The following is a 14,981-nucleotide window of genomic DNA, read 5'->3' as shown; positions in this document are numbered from 1 at the left end:
TTGTGTAAACTTTTATAATGTTTTACAGCACTTTTGTCAAAATCTGTTGTTTTTAAATGTGCTTTTTAAATAAAATTTACCTTCATTGTTTAATATCAAAGCACAGAGTCCCTGAGGTCACAGGTTATTGGAGGGGTTTTAACAGTTTTTATCCTTTTTCTGTAAACAAAAGTGGTTTACATCGACCTCTTTAACTTCTCCTGTTTTTTTTTTTTTTTAGATCAATCAAAAGCAGCAAACTCTTGGCCCGGGGGCCAAATCTGGCACCTTTGGACAATCCAATTCGGCCCGCAGGAGAAAATATTAGCAAGTGCTCACACTAGTTTTCCCGGTGCTTATATCACATGATTGCAGTCATTTTTAAATGTTAAACTTTTGAAAAAAAACCTCAAAATTCTGCCAAAATCCTTAAATTAAATTTTCCTCAAATTATGACAATATTTCCCTTAATTAAATAGAAATTGGTCACAAAATCCAGGATATTTAAAGTGAAGATCCTGTTGGGACTGATATCTGTCACTTAATGCTTAAATATGATGAGTTTCTTACATGTTTTGTGTTTTATGTACACGCAGAAGTAAAAACGTTGAAATTTTGAAATGAATTGTTTTCCTGCATAAAACCTGTGACCCACTAGAAATCAAACTGCTCCGTATTTGACCCCTGAACTAAAATGAGTCTGTGGTTAGTCATGGTGGGCTTTAACAAATCTGCACATTTCCCTGTGGTCATGATGATGAGTTCTGTGGTTAACTTCATTAGCCCTCAGCATTAGCATTAGCAATAGCTCCCAACAGATTACACTGAGTGGCACTTAGCTGCTGAAGAGACAAACAGATTCTTTCACTGGATGGATGAGTTGAAGCATGTGGAACAGCTGCTCATGTTTCCCTCCATTTCCTCTGGGATCGTCCAATGGAGACACAGACTGAAGTGACCCGCCCCCTTCCTCTCAGCTCCAGCTGTATAATGAAGTAATGAAGGCGCATGCTTTCACTCATTTCCCGCTTCTCCACAGAAAAAAAAAGAAACACTCCCCATTGTCGAGTTCCTCCACACACACACACACACACACACACACACAGAGTGCAGAGTTCAGTGTGGTCACTGGTCACCCCCCCCCCCCCCCCCCCCCCCAACACTGCAGGAGGCCTACAGAGAGATAAGAGGAAAACATCAGTATCACAGTCAAAGGTGAAAGTAATGGATTAAAAGTACTCACGTTACTGTAATTTAGTTGCTTTTATGGGTACTTGTACTTTTTGGAGTATATTTCTAAATCAGAAAGAAGTACAGTAATTCATTACATTTCTACACCCAACCGTTACTGAATAAATTATTATTTTTTGGTTTTAAAATGATCAACGGACATTGTGAAGCTACAAACTACAAAATATGAAATGACCAGACAACACTCAAATGCACCACATCATAGCCGACCAATCAGATTACACGTCATTAAAACAGCATAAACGGAGGTTATTTTCTCAGTTTTAGAGTTCATAAATGTATCTATACTTCGAACCTGAGAATTTATTGATTTTGAATTGAGTAGGATACATCAGTACTCTTTACACCTCTGATTTTTCAGTAATTTTGTGTAGTTTTTTGTAGTCGTTTTGTGTATTTTTAAGTAATTTTGTGTAGTTTTTCTTGTCATTTTGGGCATTTTTGATGTTGAACTTTTTCATTTTGAATTTTATTATTAAAAAAGAATACTACATTTTGACAAACCTTTTATTTTCTACAGATGTCTTTGTGAAAAATAAATTCAGTTCTAAATGTGGTAGATTTGGTCACTTTCTTTTTAAGTTTCTACATGAGATGTTTACTGTACCAAGATTTATTAACAACAATAAACAATTTCAATCCAATATCTTGTGTCATTTTGTATTTTATTGTCGTTTTTGGGAATTTTTGTCGCTGATTTTTTTCATTTTGAAATAAATTCTTGAATACTTGAGTAAAATTTCAATCAAGTAACAGTACTAATACATCAGTACTCTTTACACCTCTGATATTTAGTAATGAAATATCACAGATTTGATAAAGATTTAACTTCAGATTTAGTGAGAACAGAGAGAAAGAAAGAGTGCAGGTTTTCAGGAGAATTGTTTTATTTTGAAGGCGTTAAAAAGGGACTTTACCACACGGGGAAACCCATTTTAATGGATCCTTGCTGTTTTTCTTCTTCTGAGATAAGCTGGTTAATCATTGACAAACACAGATTGGCTATCTCACCTCTCTCTCTCTCTCTCTCTAATGGAACAATCTTTACGCACATGACCCCAACATGGCAGTAAATTATTTATGTTAAACCAAGGGAATACTGAGTCAGCACTGCTGTAGCATGTGTGAATGAGTCCCAGGATAAAAACTAGGGAAAAGGGACGGAGAGGGGGGGAGAGGAGGGGAGAGGGAGGAGGCAGAGCGCCGTAGGGAGGAGAGGCGAGTGTTTACTGGAGCTGACCAGCGTTATCGTTCATATGGAGAGGATGACCCAGGGAGGAGGTCGCTGTGCGTTTATCAGCTGAGCTCTGGACTCTCAGGTTGAGCAACAGGGCGGCGGATGCACGGCAGCTCTGAGAGCAGACAGGAACAGGAACAAAGGCTGGAGACGCAGGAGAACAGATGGAGAGAGTGAGACGAGGAGAAGGAGTGGAGGAGCAGCTTCTTCGTCCAGCTTTTAGGGAGGAGGAGTATGAAGGATTTGGGAGAACGGGGGGAGGTCAGAGGCTGGACTCTGTTGAGAAGTGGTGACAGGCAGTGCCAGGGGACATGGACTCATGTGAGACGCAGAGGAATAATAACATAGAAGAAGAAGAAGAAGAAGGAGAAGAAGAAGACAAAGAAGAAGAAATAGCAGAGGAGCTGGAGTTCAGTATGGGAGTAAAGAGCAAGGCTGCTGCAGCCATCCTGGTGCTGCTGCTGTTCCTCGGCTCTCTGTGGCTGCGTGAGTATGTGTGTGTGTGTGTGTGTGTGTGTCCTATTCATTCATACAATCCCTCCCATGTTTGGAATGCATTCGCTGTGGATGAGGAATGTGTCACATGGTGGCGGTGGCAGCAGAGTTCAGCGTGGAGCTCACACACACTTTCTACTTTTTACTAAAGTTAGCGGTGTACAGAGTGCTGATGTATCGTACTCAAGTAGAAGTACTGTCACTTGACTGAAATTGTACTCAAGTACATACAAGAAACAACAACAAAAATGCACAAAATGATGAAAAAATACACAGAATAACAAAAAAATACTTATTATAACAAAAAAAATGCCTAAAATGACAGAAAAATACACAAAACAACAAGAAAATACACAAAATGACACCAAAAAAACTATAAAATGACAAAAGACTAAACAAAATTACTGGAAAATCTGAGGTGTAAAGAGAAGTACTGTTACTTGATTAAAATTGTACTCAAGTACACTCAAGAAACAACAACAAAAATACACAAAATGACAAAAAAAAATACGCAAAATAACAACAAAAATACATAGTTACAAAAAAAGCCCAAAATGACAAGACAAACTTGTACTGAAGTAAATAAGTCATACATAAAATACTCAAGTACAAGTAAAAAGTAGATCAATTAAATATTACTAAAAGTTACTAGTTACTTTCACTATCCACGTTTATTGTTGGTAATAAATCTTGGTACGGGTCCCTTACATACAGTAAACATCTCATGTATAAACTTCAAAAGGAAGAGACCAAATCTACCACAATTAGAACTGAATTTATTTTCCACAAAGGCATTTGTAGAAAATAAAAGGTTTGTCAATTTTTTTTTAGATAAAATAAAACCAATGGATTCAATTCAAAATTTAAAAAATGCAACAAAAATACACAAAAAGACAAAAAAATACACAGAACAACAAAAATAGATGATGATATAATAAAAACATGCCCAAAATGTCAAAAAAACTGCACAAAATTACTGAAAAATACACAAAACAACAACAAAAAAATAATTTCGTTCCTACAAAGGCATCTGTATAAAATAAAAGGTTTTGTCAAAATGAACAATTGTTATTTAATTCAGTAGAATGACTTGAGGAAATTGGCAGGATTTTGAAAAAAGGTATTTTTTTTCATCCATTTAAAATTAAAAAAAGACTTCCGTCATGTGATATAAACATGGTAAATTTGTATCCGTGTGGGCTGAGATATCTACACCTGAATTATGTTGTACAATGATACCAGGGTTCTCTCAGCACTGTTGAGTGATGGCGCCCCCTACGTCCAGTTTTCATCAACATAGGAGGATCTTTTGTTGTTTTTTTACTTTTTTAATCAGTACCGTCATAATAATTGTTGCACACTTGGACACAAAAGGGACTCCCAGGTGCACGGGTTGTTTAAACTCTCTTTTTAATAACCTATTTAATACAGGTGATCTGCTCGGATGCCCCCTGGACCCCTGCCTCCACTTAGCTGCCCCCGATGCTGCCTGTGAGCACCGTCCAATATAAACAGTGTAGCTTCAACTAGACGTAGCGTGTAACGTACTCAAAGTCGCTTTACAATGAAGGGAGCAGTGTAAGGGTTTGGTGCCTTGCTCAAGGGCACATCGGCAGTGCTCGATAAGTGCCCTGGCACCACTCCAGCGAACATAAAAACTTTTTTTCTTGTCTGTACCGGGACTTGAACCACCATGCGATCTCCCTGTTCGGTGAAAATTCCTGGTGAGAACCCTAGATTCATGTTCTTTCTGTCATTTTAAACTTCTCCTAAGGGTCCCAATTTGATGCTCAAATGGGCCAGATTTGGTCCCCGGGCCTTGAGTTTGACACATGTTTTAAAAGATCAGAAATTCACCAGATGTTTCCTTTGCATCCCTTAAAATACTGTCTGTAATAACGGACAGCTGGAATGCCCTGTTTGAGACAGTCAGGGTATAAAAGCAAACTACGGCTACCCAGCAGGGACATTTTAATTTTGTTTGAATTTTCAAATGGTTTATTGTGATTTCACCTCCTGTTTTTGTAACTTTGTGTGAAATACCGTTGGATGGCTTCAGGTAGAGTCTCATGAGGTCACACAGAGGTTTGAAGGATAACCACAGATGATACTCACAGGATCGTTCCACTAACCGAACAGTTGTTCTAAAGAATGCTGAGGGAAAAAAGAAACAAAGACATCAGTACAGCCCCGTAGCGGCTGCTAAACAGCTACAGTCATGTTATGTCTTTACTACAGATGTTCAATATTAGCTTTTTGACCTGTACGCTAATATTGTCAAATGCAGAATATCAGATTTCTGATATCATTTGATACTGATTTTTTACAAAGACACCATCTGCTGTCCTAATTTTAGATCACATTTTATATTTACATCCATGGAATTAATAGGAAATAAGACTAAATATCCAAGCATTGACAGTTTTAAAAATTCCAAAATCAAGAACAACAAAATAAAAAAAACTATTGTAACAATAAATAATAATAAAAAAAATACCTTTAAATATTGTGCAACAAATAAAACATTTTTATACAGTTTCAATTGTACATGAGGTGCAACGCAATTAAAATAGCTAGCGAGTTAGCGTTAGCTTAGCGGTTAGCCGTGAGCTAGGTAAACAATATTAACGAAACAGGAAACAAATAATTACTATGTAAAATGACTAAAATATATTGTAAACACTGTATCAACTGAAAACACGTACCGACATTACTTTAACCAACAGAATGAAGGTCACAACACCGCGGGAGTATGTTCCCACACTTCCGGTTTTGACCGGAAATGACCCGTATTGAAAGTTCAGGGCGGGAAACCCAAACGATATTATTTTCCACCACTAGGTAGCGCTATAACACAATAAACAAAGTTCATTCAAGAACAAAAAGCTTGAAGCAGAGCAGCACACATCAGTTTTTCAATATCTGTGTTAAAAACAATACTTAATATTATATTTTATAGCCAATAATGGTTGATAATATCGCTCATATCTAGTTTTTAGGAACCTTATAATTTGGGATCACATTATTTTTTTTCCTTTTAAACCATAATGAGTTATTGCACGTCAAAAACACACCCTCAAACAGTGATTGATTGATTGATTGATTGATTGATTGATTGATTGAGTCACACTCAGGCTCTAATCCCTTGGTTTAATGGTTTAATGGTTTAATTTGACTCACGAGGTTTGCACTGAATAAAAAGTACAAAGTGATCATTGATCCATATTTGCTTGGTTTCATCTCTGACTAGTCAGAATAATAATGATCAATAAACAGAAAGTCATGAACTGTGAATGGCAAACATTCATTCTATTAATACAGTGTACACACTAGACAGACAGACCCCTATATTTGCTTTATTTTGCAAGTTGTTCTATTCTCGCTATTACCTAAATATTAGCTGACTGTATATATAGATATATGTATCATTAGTTTTGTGGTTTTTGCAAGAAAAAACAAGAAAAGATTGCACTACATGTCATGATAACCAGACAACAAAATGCAGACATGCAAGGGGAAAATGTATCAATTAATTAATTAATTTAAAAGAATAATATCAAATTTTTGTTGGTTTTTAAACCCGTGTCAACCGCTATTATATTTTAGGGCAAATATCTGCTGAATAGTATCGCTGATATCTACGAAATAACCTATAACATACATATTGGGTAAATCCCCATATTGTCTGGGAGAACATGCAAAGTCCACATAGAAGCCCATGGGGCTTCTACCTGTTAAGCAGCGATACCAACAGCGGGGGTCACTGAGTGTATCAGAAACCTGAGCTGATAAAATGTTGATCTCTTTTTCTAGCTTCTGGATGATGGAGCTGCCTGATAATGCTCTATATGTTTATTATTATCGTCTGTGATTCTGTGACAATCAAGCATTTTAACTGAGTTCTAGGTCATTGTTTGACAATCGTGTTGGTTGGTAATTAGAGCGTGACAAATATTTCCCTCAAGAAACTAAAAGAAGTAAGAAATCAGTCACCGTGGTACAAACTCCATGATGGAGGGCCTCGGATTTTTTGTGATCTGGGAAAACAGATAAAAATATGGAATTCGTAAATGGGAATTTCTGTATTTTTTCAAATAATTTTTAATTAAATTCTCAAACAAAATCAAGCAGAAATTGCAATCTGACACTAAACAAATCCTCACATGCATGCTCTGGTGAAATATCACAATTTGACTTTGTAAACGGGTGGTCATTGTCCAGGGACGGAGCTACTTCACCTTCTGAAATATAAATATCTATATTACATGGACTAATCCCTCACCCACATTTTTTGGACTAATATCATACATTTCTTCCATATTTTTCACTGTTAAACAGGTGGGCTAATGTTAGCATTAGCATGTGTAACAAACGGCTGGATGTCAAATCTCAGCCGTAATCTCTGTGCGTGTTTGTTTAGTGCATTTCTGCTGTAAATACAAACTAATTTAACCGTATTAAGCATGTTGGGTACGATTTTAGAAAGTTTATTGTTCTAAAATGATAAGGGAAAGACAAAGAAACCAGATGGAGAAGTGTAAACTCTAAGGATGTTCTCTTCTTCCTCTGCAGAAGGCGGCTTGGACTACCACTGGGACTCGTGTTTAAAGGGTTACAACCAGGTGGACCAGGTAAGGTCGGCCCGTCCACGTGTGTTAGATTAGAAACAATGTGAGGCTCATTTTGCTTTATTTCTTTTGTTCTTTCCCCCTCCCCCACCTTCAGTTCCACCAGCTGTCCAACAGCAGCAGCGGCGATGGCGGGGGTTCTGAGGGGCCCCAGGCCCTGGAGCCGTGCCCAGGTCAGACCTTCCAGGTGTCGCTGTTGCTCAGCCACCTGATGGACGCGCCCGCCTACACGTCTGATGTTCTGATGCAGCCGTATCTGTCCAGCTGGGATGAGCTCGTCAGGTAAGAGACACCAACAGATCAATAGCCATATATAACTCTACATTTACTAGTAAATCAGTTTTAGTTTACTAGTACCGTCAAAATCAGACTAGTAGTAGTACTAGTCGACTGTTTTGAGTCTACTAGTAGTACTAGTAAAGCTTTGAATTTTTACTAGTTACGTGTTTTAAGTCTACTAGTACTACTACTTTGGTCTACTCGTGCAGTAGTGCGCAAAACCCTTACAGTAAAACTTCATCTAGTACTACTAGTACACTTAAAATATATCAGTAGTAGTACTAGTAGACTGTTTTTAGTCTACTAGTTGTACTAGTAAAGCCAAAAGGTTCACTCGTAGTACAAGTAAACCTAATGTATAGGAAGTAGGAGGGATTAGAACCAAATCTAGCCAATGGGAAGCCTGAATATACTTTCCCCACCACCTTACTAGCATATAATGCTAACTCGTAAAACATTTTGCTTCACTAGTGCCACTAGTAATGCTTTTGACTTTACTAGTTCAGTCTATACTCATGCACTAATAAACCAAAATTGATTGATATCCCTGATATCATATTTATGCCTTTCCATAGAAGCCAAAAGTTTCACTAGTAGTACTAATAGACCTAATGCAAATGAAGTTTTGTAACATTCGAACACACGAACAAACAGTCTAAGTTCTTCCATGCCCCCCCCCCCCCCTCAGGTTCATGGAGGCTCTGGGTCCGATGGTGGGATTGATTTCCAAAGAGATTGAAAGTAAGACATCCATAATCCGGGACCTGGCCGTGCTTTCAGAGGAGAGCCCTGAAGCCGAGCTGGTCCCAAACATCCGGCCCATAAACATGGGCGTGTCCCAGCAAAGCAGTGTCTACCACTCCGTGCGCTCCATGATTCTGGGGGAGCTGAAGCGTGGCCTGGTTGACTTCCAGCACCAGACGGACTCCGGGTGCCGGACCCTGCTGCGTCTGCACCGGGCGCTTCTGTGGCTGAAGCTCTTCCTGCAGAAGCTGGGTGAGACGCCGGTGGCCGGGCGCCTGCGGAGCCCCTCCGAGCTATGTCGAGAGGCCTACCAGAACACGCTGGCCAACCACCACACCTGGCTCGTACGCAGAGCAGCTGAGGTGGCCTTCATCGCCATGCCAGAGAGGGGCTTCTTCTTCAGGCTGCTGTGCGTACAGAACCAGGAGCAGCTGGGGGCCGTGCTGGGCCGGGTGGTGCAGGCCCTCAGCGTGGTCTACGACCGGACACAGAGCGCCCTGGAGGAGCACGGCATGCTGGAGCTGCCCTAGCCGCCATGGATGGACGCTAGCCTTGAATTCCCGCCTTCCCTGGCTCTGATTGGACCAAAACAATCTCATATAGTGCCATACTATTGACCCGCCCCCTGAAGCCTCAGTCATCCAACACTGAAAGTCAGTTTTTAACATTCCTCAAAGATTAAGTCTGGACTTCAGGCGTCTTAAGGCAGCTGAGAAAGTATTTAAAGGGATCCTCCACTATTTTTACTAATGTGGCCTAAAATCTTATTAACTCATTCAGTGCCAGCCATTTTCAGATTTTCTACCCCCCTCAGTGCCAGACGTTTTTGAGCATTTTGACTGATTTTAAAGACCCACAGAATATTTTCTATCATGACTATCTGAAATCTGACACCGGATTCTGAAAGATTGAAGCCTCTACTTTCATCAAAGTAGAGGCTTCATTTCATTCTTTTGTAATCAGCCGTTGAATAGAGCAAGTTTTACACAAATCTTCAGTTTCAGAGCAAAAAGCTGAGAAAACAGCCTTTTTGTAAAAAAAAAAAAAAAAAAACCCTGTCAGTCACTTTAAAGCTCTTTTTTGCTTTTTGTGACAACTCTAACATTTGAACATTGTTTCCTTATATTAAAAAAAAAAAAACACTGAGACCGGGCTTTTGATAGCAAAATTATTATTATTTTGCTATCTGGTTCAGAGTTGAATGGATTTCTTACTGTATTTTGGCGTTCCGCCAACTTTCTCTCCCGTCAGTCTGCACACACGCAACTTCCTCCCGACACGCAGGGATTACCCGTTTAGCGCGGTTAGTTGATGGTTTTATCTCACCATCTCAACATTATCAATAATCCACTCAGGTCCACACATGTTCTGTGTTGGTATGTGGAACTGTGAGCTGCTGGATACGTCACAATATCACTCTGTAGCGCCATAATCTCCCTTTTTCCTGCTTCTTCCTGCTTTGCTGGGTAGCATCAGTGGCTAATCTCTCATCTAAAGGTGCACTGCTGCCATCTTCAGGACACAGTTGGTCACTACAACACCCCACAGCTTAGATATTGATGAGGGACCTCTGCCAGGGTGTTTTCTAGTAATCCCCGTGAAAAAACGTAAATGACGAGTTATCTCGTCAATGGCACTGAGTTAATAGATCTATGCCTAACAAAATGCATTATTACGCACCATATTACTTTAATTGCCTTTTAAAAATGGGACTACTTTACAGTTTTAAAACCTGTATTCCGCCATCTTGAAATCGTGTGATTGAAGACATCACATGGCCCCATTTTCCTGGTGAAGGACTACCCCAAAAAGACCTCTATCCTCAGGGCTTCAACAGTCCGTGATCTACTCGTTAACTTCAGCCACCAGAACGTGTCAACGCACTGAGCTCTTCTTCTCTGCTTCATTGTCTACTACCAAACCCCAGAGTTGGAACTATCGTTTTAATCCTCTTTCTACAAAATAAAACAGGTTTACATTGACATCTTTAATTTCTTTTGTTTTTTTAAAGTAAAAAAAAGCAGCACCAGTTGTTATTTTGATGTAAAAAAATCTACTAAATGATCTAAAAATCAGGCTGAATGTTTCACTCCAATAGAAAACAATGGGATGTTTACAGGCAGTGAGGCCCTGTGACATCATCAGTCACATGATTTCAAGATGGAGAAACACAGGCTCTAAAATGGTAAAGTAGTCCAATATTTAAAAGTTAATAAAACAAATATGGTTCATAATAATGCGTTTTGTTAGACATAGATCTATTAATAAGGACATTTAGAAGATTTTAGGCCACATCAGTAAAAACAGTGGAGGATTGCTTTAAAATGTGAATTGCAATCAGCTCCTCTGAGGAGAAACTTTTCTACGTGCTATGACATGGTGCTCTTATTTTGAAATTTTTTCAGCACAGTTGCTGCTCAGAGATTCTGTGTGTTACCTCATGACCTCGTCAGATGCCTTGAAACATTGTGCCTCTCCGTGTGGACCAAATCTGTGGAATTAACCAAACAAAGGATAATCCAGCACCTCAGTAAAAGCCTCGTGGAGATTTAAATGTCAGTATTGTTAAAAAAAATATCAATTCATTGTAGAAAATTGTTTCACAGCCATTAAAGTAGACATGGGCACAAAACGACTTCAAAAACGCACAAAAAGGCATACACAAAATGACAACAAAATACAAACGACGACGACAAAAACACACATGAATGTCACAAAAATATGCTTATCGGCAAAAATAAAAAAAATGAAAAAATCAACCAACAAAATAACAACAGAATTACAGAAAAATAATACTTCAAAACATACAAAACAACGGGAAAATATACTAAACCACAAAAACACAAACCCTGAATTACAAAAAAAGTAACAAAAACACAGAAAATAACTTCAAAAGAACAAACATACAGAAAAATACACAAAAGTAGCCTACTACAATGATAAAACACACATGATGACAACAAAAACATATAAATATCACATAAAAGCACCAAAAAGTACAACAAAAACACAGAAAATGACTCCAAAAGAACACACTGTACAGTCAAATACACAAAAGGACAACAAAAACACATCTGAATAACTCAGAACACCACGAAGCAACAACAAACATACACAGAAAGACAGAAAAACAGAAAACACAAAACTCTAAAATATACAAAATGACAACAAATAACTAAAAAAAAAACATACACAAAATTACAAAAAAACAAAATGAAAATTACTGCAAATACACAAAATACAAGAAAAATAAATGTCAACACATAAAATAACAACAAAAATGCACAGAATGACAAATAATCAAAGACAACAAGAATACACAAAATGACAAAATAAACACACAAAACAACCTGGAAAATAAACAGTGATGGCAAATAAAACAATGACAATGAGAAACTCTTTGTAGCTTCATGTATTAATGCTCCGATTGGTCATTATTCTAATGTTGATCATGTGACCCTCAGATCAGATACAATCACATGTTTGTGGCCCCGCCCCCTGTGATAACAATTGTGCGTCTCTGTGTCCAAAAGTGACTTGATTTTTTTTTTTTGTGTAAAACTAATTTAATCAAAAGAATATTTTGTGTCCCTTCTGGGGCTCCGTAATTTTAACCTGACTTTAGAAAAACTGGTTATTTATATTGATATTCACGGCATTATTTATTCTTTTTTTTTTTCCATTTAACTTGAAACTAACTTGTTTGGTTAAAAAATAATCTGAAAAAAAATCTTAAATAATTTACGCTGAGATTATTAATAATTTATTATTTATGAAAAAGTTGAATCATCATAAATTGGTAATTATTACCTTAGTTTTTCTTTAACATCTTAAACAAAGCTGTTACTTTTTGTTTTTCTTTTAATCTGAAGGTGACATGTTGATTTAATTTACTTGTCTGATTTTATGCATCTGTAAGAAAAATAAAAGTTCCTAATTTAAAAAAAAAACAAAAAAAACATGATATATGCATATTGGTTACCTTTATTGGTTATCAATAAAAACATTGGTTTTAATATTTTTGGTGTGGGCGTCTGAGCATTTATTGTCAGTTTACACATAGATTTATATATATTTTTTAATAGTAAAATGATCCTTAGGAGAAGTGACAGGTTTTGGGAAAAGTTGATTTGAAACATTTTAATAATTATTAACTATGTTACGTATGTGTACGACATAGAACTGTAACATGATACACAGGTTTGCGTTTAATTAAATTATAATAGACAGCTTTTATGCTAATTCCTATTACAAAGTAAATGATCTGAAATCAAAAACGTGAAATTAGAACACCTTTTGGGAATACGTATTATTATTAATAATCAAGGCAGATATCCCATGTTTTAATGTTTAATGTGTTGCAGCCGTGAAGCAGGTGAAAGACATGGAGACAACAGATCTCATTCAAAATAAATGTTTGGTTGAGATGATGAAAAAATAACGTTAAATATTAGAAATAACTAAAAAAAACATGAATAAAATTAAAGTAGACTTCACAATTACATAACTTTGTCAAAAGATGTGTGACAAAAAGGCACTTTAACTTTTTATTTATCCCCAATTTCATTTTATGTTGGTTTTTTTATTTGTTCTGTTCTGTTTTTTGTCTGTTTTGTGTTATAAAATAAATGAAAAAACAAAGCATTATACTTTTGATGCAGTTGTCTGTGAAACATGTAGTTTGTTAATTAATGCAATAAAGCAGTGGTTCCTAATATTTTTTGTCCCGTGTTCACCATTTGCATTTTTGTCAAATCATGTGTACCCCCTCTTCATATCATAAGTACCCTCTCCCTAACGGTGTCTCCCTTTATAAGGCTTAATCTACAAATTCACAACAGTTTTTTCATAAATATGAATGCAACTTTTGTGTGATTACTTCAATAGTAAGTAAATAAGAATCAGAAAATACCTTATCGAATTGTTTTTTAACCAGTATATTAAGAAAACAGTAATAATAATAATAATTATACATACGTAGAAAAAGAAGCAAGACTACACAAAGAAAATGTGCAAATGAAAAATAAGGTGCAAAAATATTAAATTAAATTAAATTACATATGGTTTCCTATGTAAAATGTGGCTAATTATGGTCTCATGTTGTCAGAATGTGATAAAACAGTCTTTACATCATAAAATAATCGTGTTTGTGGTCAATTTGTCAAAAAAATAAAAAGTCTAAAAAGGAACTATGAGCATTTCCTGATTATTTTTAAATTGATTGTTACATTTTTCTGAGTACCCTCTACAATGTGCTTCTGTACCCCTTGGGGTACACATACCCCTGTTTGGGAACTACTTCAATAAAGTATTTTTAAAGAATAAATAAAAAAACAAAAGTAAATGATTATCAATTACACAATTACAAATATAACTGACTCCAACTGTGGCTGTAATGTCCACGTTAGAGAGAAAAACTGATCAAACTAATAAAATCTGTCTGAACAAGGAGGAGAAAAAGGATCAGGGTTGAACTCCAGGAGGAGACGTCAGCTTGGTGAAGGTCACTGAGCAGAAGTAGCTTCAGATTTAATCCTTCAGTCAGACTGTCAGAGGGACAGAAACCTGCAGGAATCTCCTCACTTCTTTATAAAGAAGGTCAAAGATCAGCCAGTGTGTGAGGAATGACTCAGCATCCCACTGTGTGTCCTGCAGATGTTCTTACACAGTGTCCAGATGTTCCCTTTACACCATGTTTCAGTGTATGTATGTGCAGAGACCAACACTGACTCTCAGCTGGTGCTGTGAGGATTACAGTGAATGACTTTACTGTAGATTACGCCCACCTGACGCTACTTTTGACTCTGCCTCTTTTTTTCCTCCCGATCACCAATAAAAGGTCAATTTTTATTTCGTTTTTTGTGTTGCAAACAAAGGCAAGAAAACAGAGTTTGAGTTCCCTTAAATGATTTTTATTCCATTTTTCTATCCTGTTTTTTGCAGTAAACATGAGCAAAAAATATACATACATTAAATAGCAAAAGTAAAGATTCAGAGAAGTTATTTACCATTCATTTTGTTAGTGTCGGAGTATATTTTATATTATAGTATAGTTCAACATTAGAGAAGGAAAAGGGGGAAGGCAGGGCTGAAAAATGTTAGAAAACCCAAACCAGTAACTCTCCATAATGCACTAGGGATATGCTTTTATTTTGAAATAAATCCTTTGAAGAGTCAAATGATTTAAAAATAAATAAATAAATAAATAAAGATGTTGACATATTTGAAACACTGAATGCATTTAACTATTTACCATGAAGCGGATACATTCTGATACATTTCGAGTTGCCATTTGTAACCATGGCAACACGGAGGTATTTGATGCTCTGATTCGCTAACAGCGCTTTGATTAATTATCACAGAGCTAC

General features: G+C 36.9%; 1 protein-coding gene and 1 long non-coding RNA gene across 2 annotated transcripts; one reads left to right on the top strand and one right to left on the bottom strand.

Moving 5' to 3' along the window:
* Positions 1-610: 610 nt before the first annotated feature.
* Positions 611-5,745, bottom strand: LOC114475564 (uncharacterized). The gene is made up of 4 exons (XR_003675481.1): positions 5,668-5,745; positions 5,006-5,116; positions 1,223-1,275; positions 611-962 (listed from the first exon to the last, which is right to left on the bottom strand). It is a non-coding gene; the product is annotated as an uncharacterized LOC114475564 (long non-coding RNA).
* gltpd2b (glycolipid transfer protein domain containing 2b) lies at positions 2,445-9,458 on the top strand. Its single transcript, XM_028466486.1, has 4 exons — positions 2,445-2,953; positions 7,535-7,593; positions 7,688-7,872; positions 8,558-9,458. The coding sequence occupies exons 1-4, from the start codon at positions 2,779-2,781 to the stop codon at positions 9,141-9,143; spliced, it is 1,005 nt and encodes a 334-aa protein (XP_028322287.1). The 5' UTR covers positions 2,445-2,778; the 3' UTR covers positions 9,144-9,458.
* Positions 9,459-14,981: the final 5,523 nt, after the last annotated feature.

This window comes from Gouania willdenowi, chromosome 14, assembly GCF_900634775.1.
Source record: "Gouania willdenowi chromosome 14, fGouWil2.1, whole genome shotgun sequence".
NCBI lineage: Eukaryota > Metazoa > Chordata > Actinopteri > Blenniiformes > Gobiesocidae > Gouania > Gouania willdenowi.
This window is presented reverse-complemented; position numbering and strand designations above follow the sequence as displayed.

Coding starts and splice junctions, on each gene's coding strand:
- gltpd2b (XM_028466486.1), top strand. CDS start 2,779: ATGGACTCATGTGAGACGCAGAGGAATAATAACATAGAAGAAGAAGAA. Junction 7,594..7,687: donor GTTACAACCAGGTGGACCAG/GTAAGGTCGGCC, acceptor CCCCACCTTCAG/TTCCACCAGCTGTCCAACAG. Junction 7,873..8,557: donor AGCTGGGATGAGCTCGTCAG/GTAAGAGACACC, acceptor CCCCCCCCTCAG/GTTCATGGAGGCTCTGGGTC.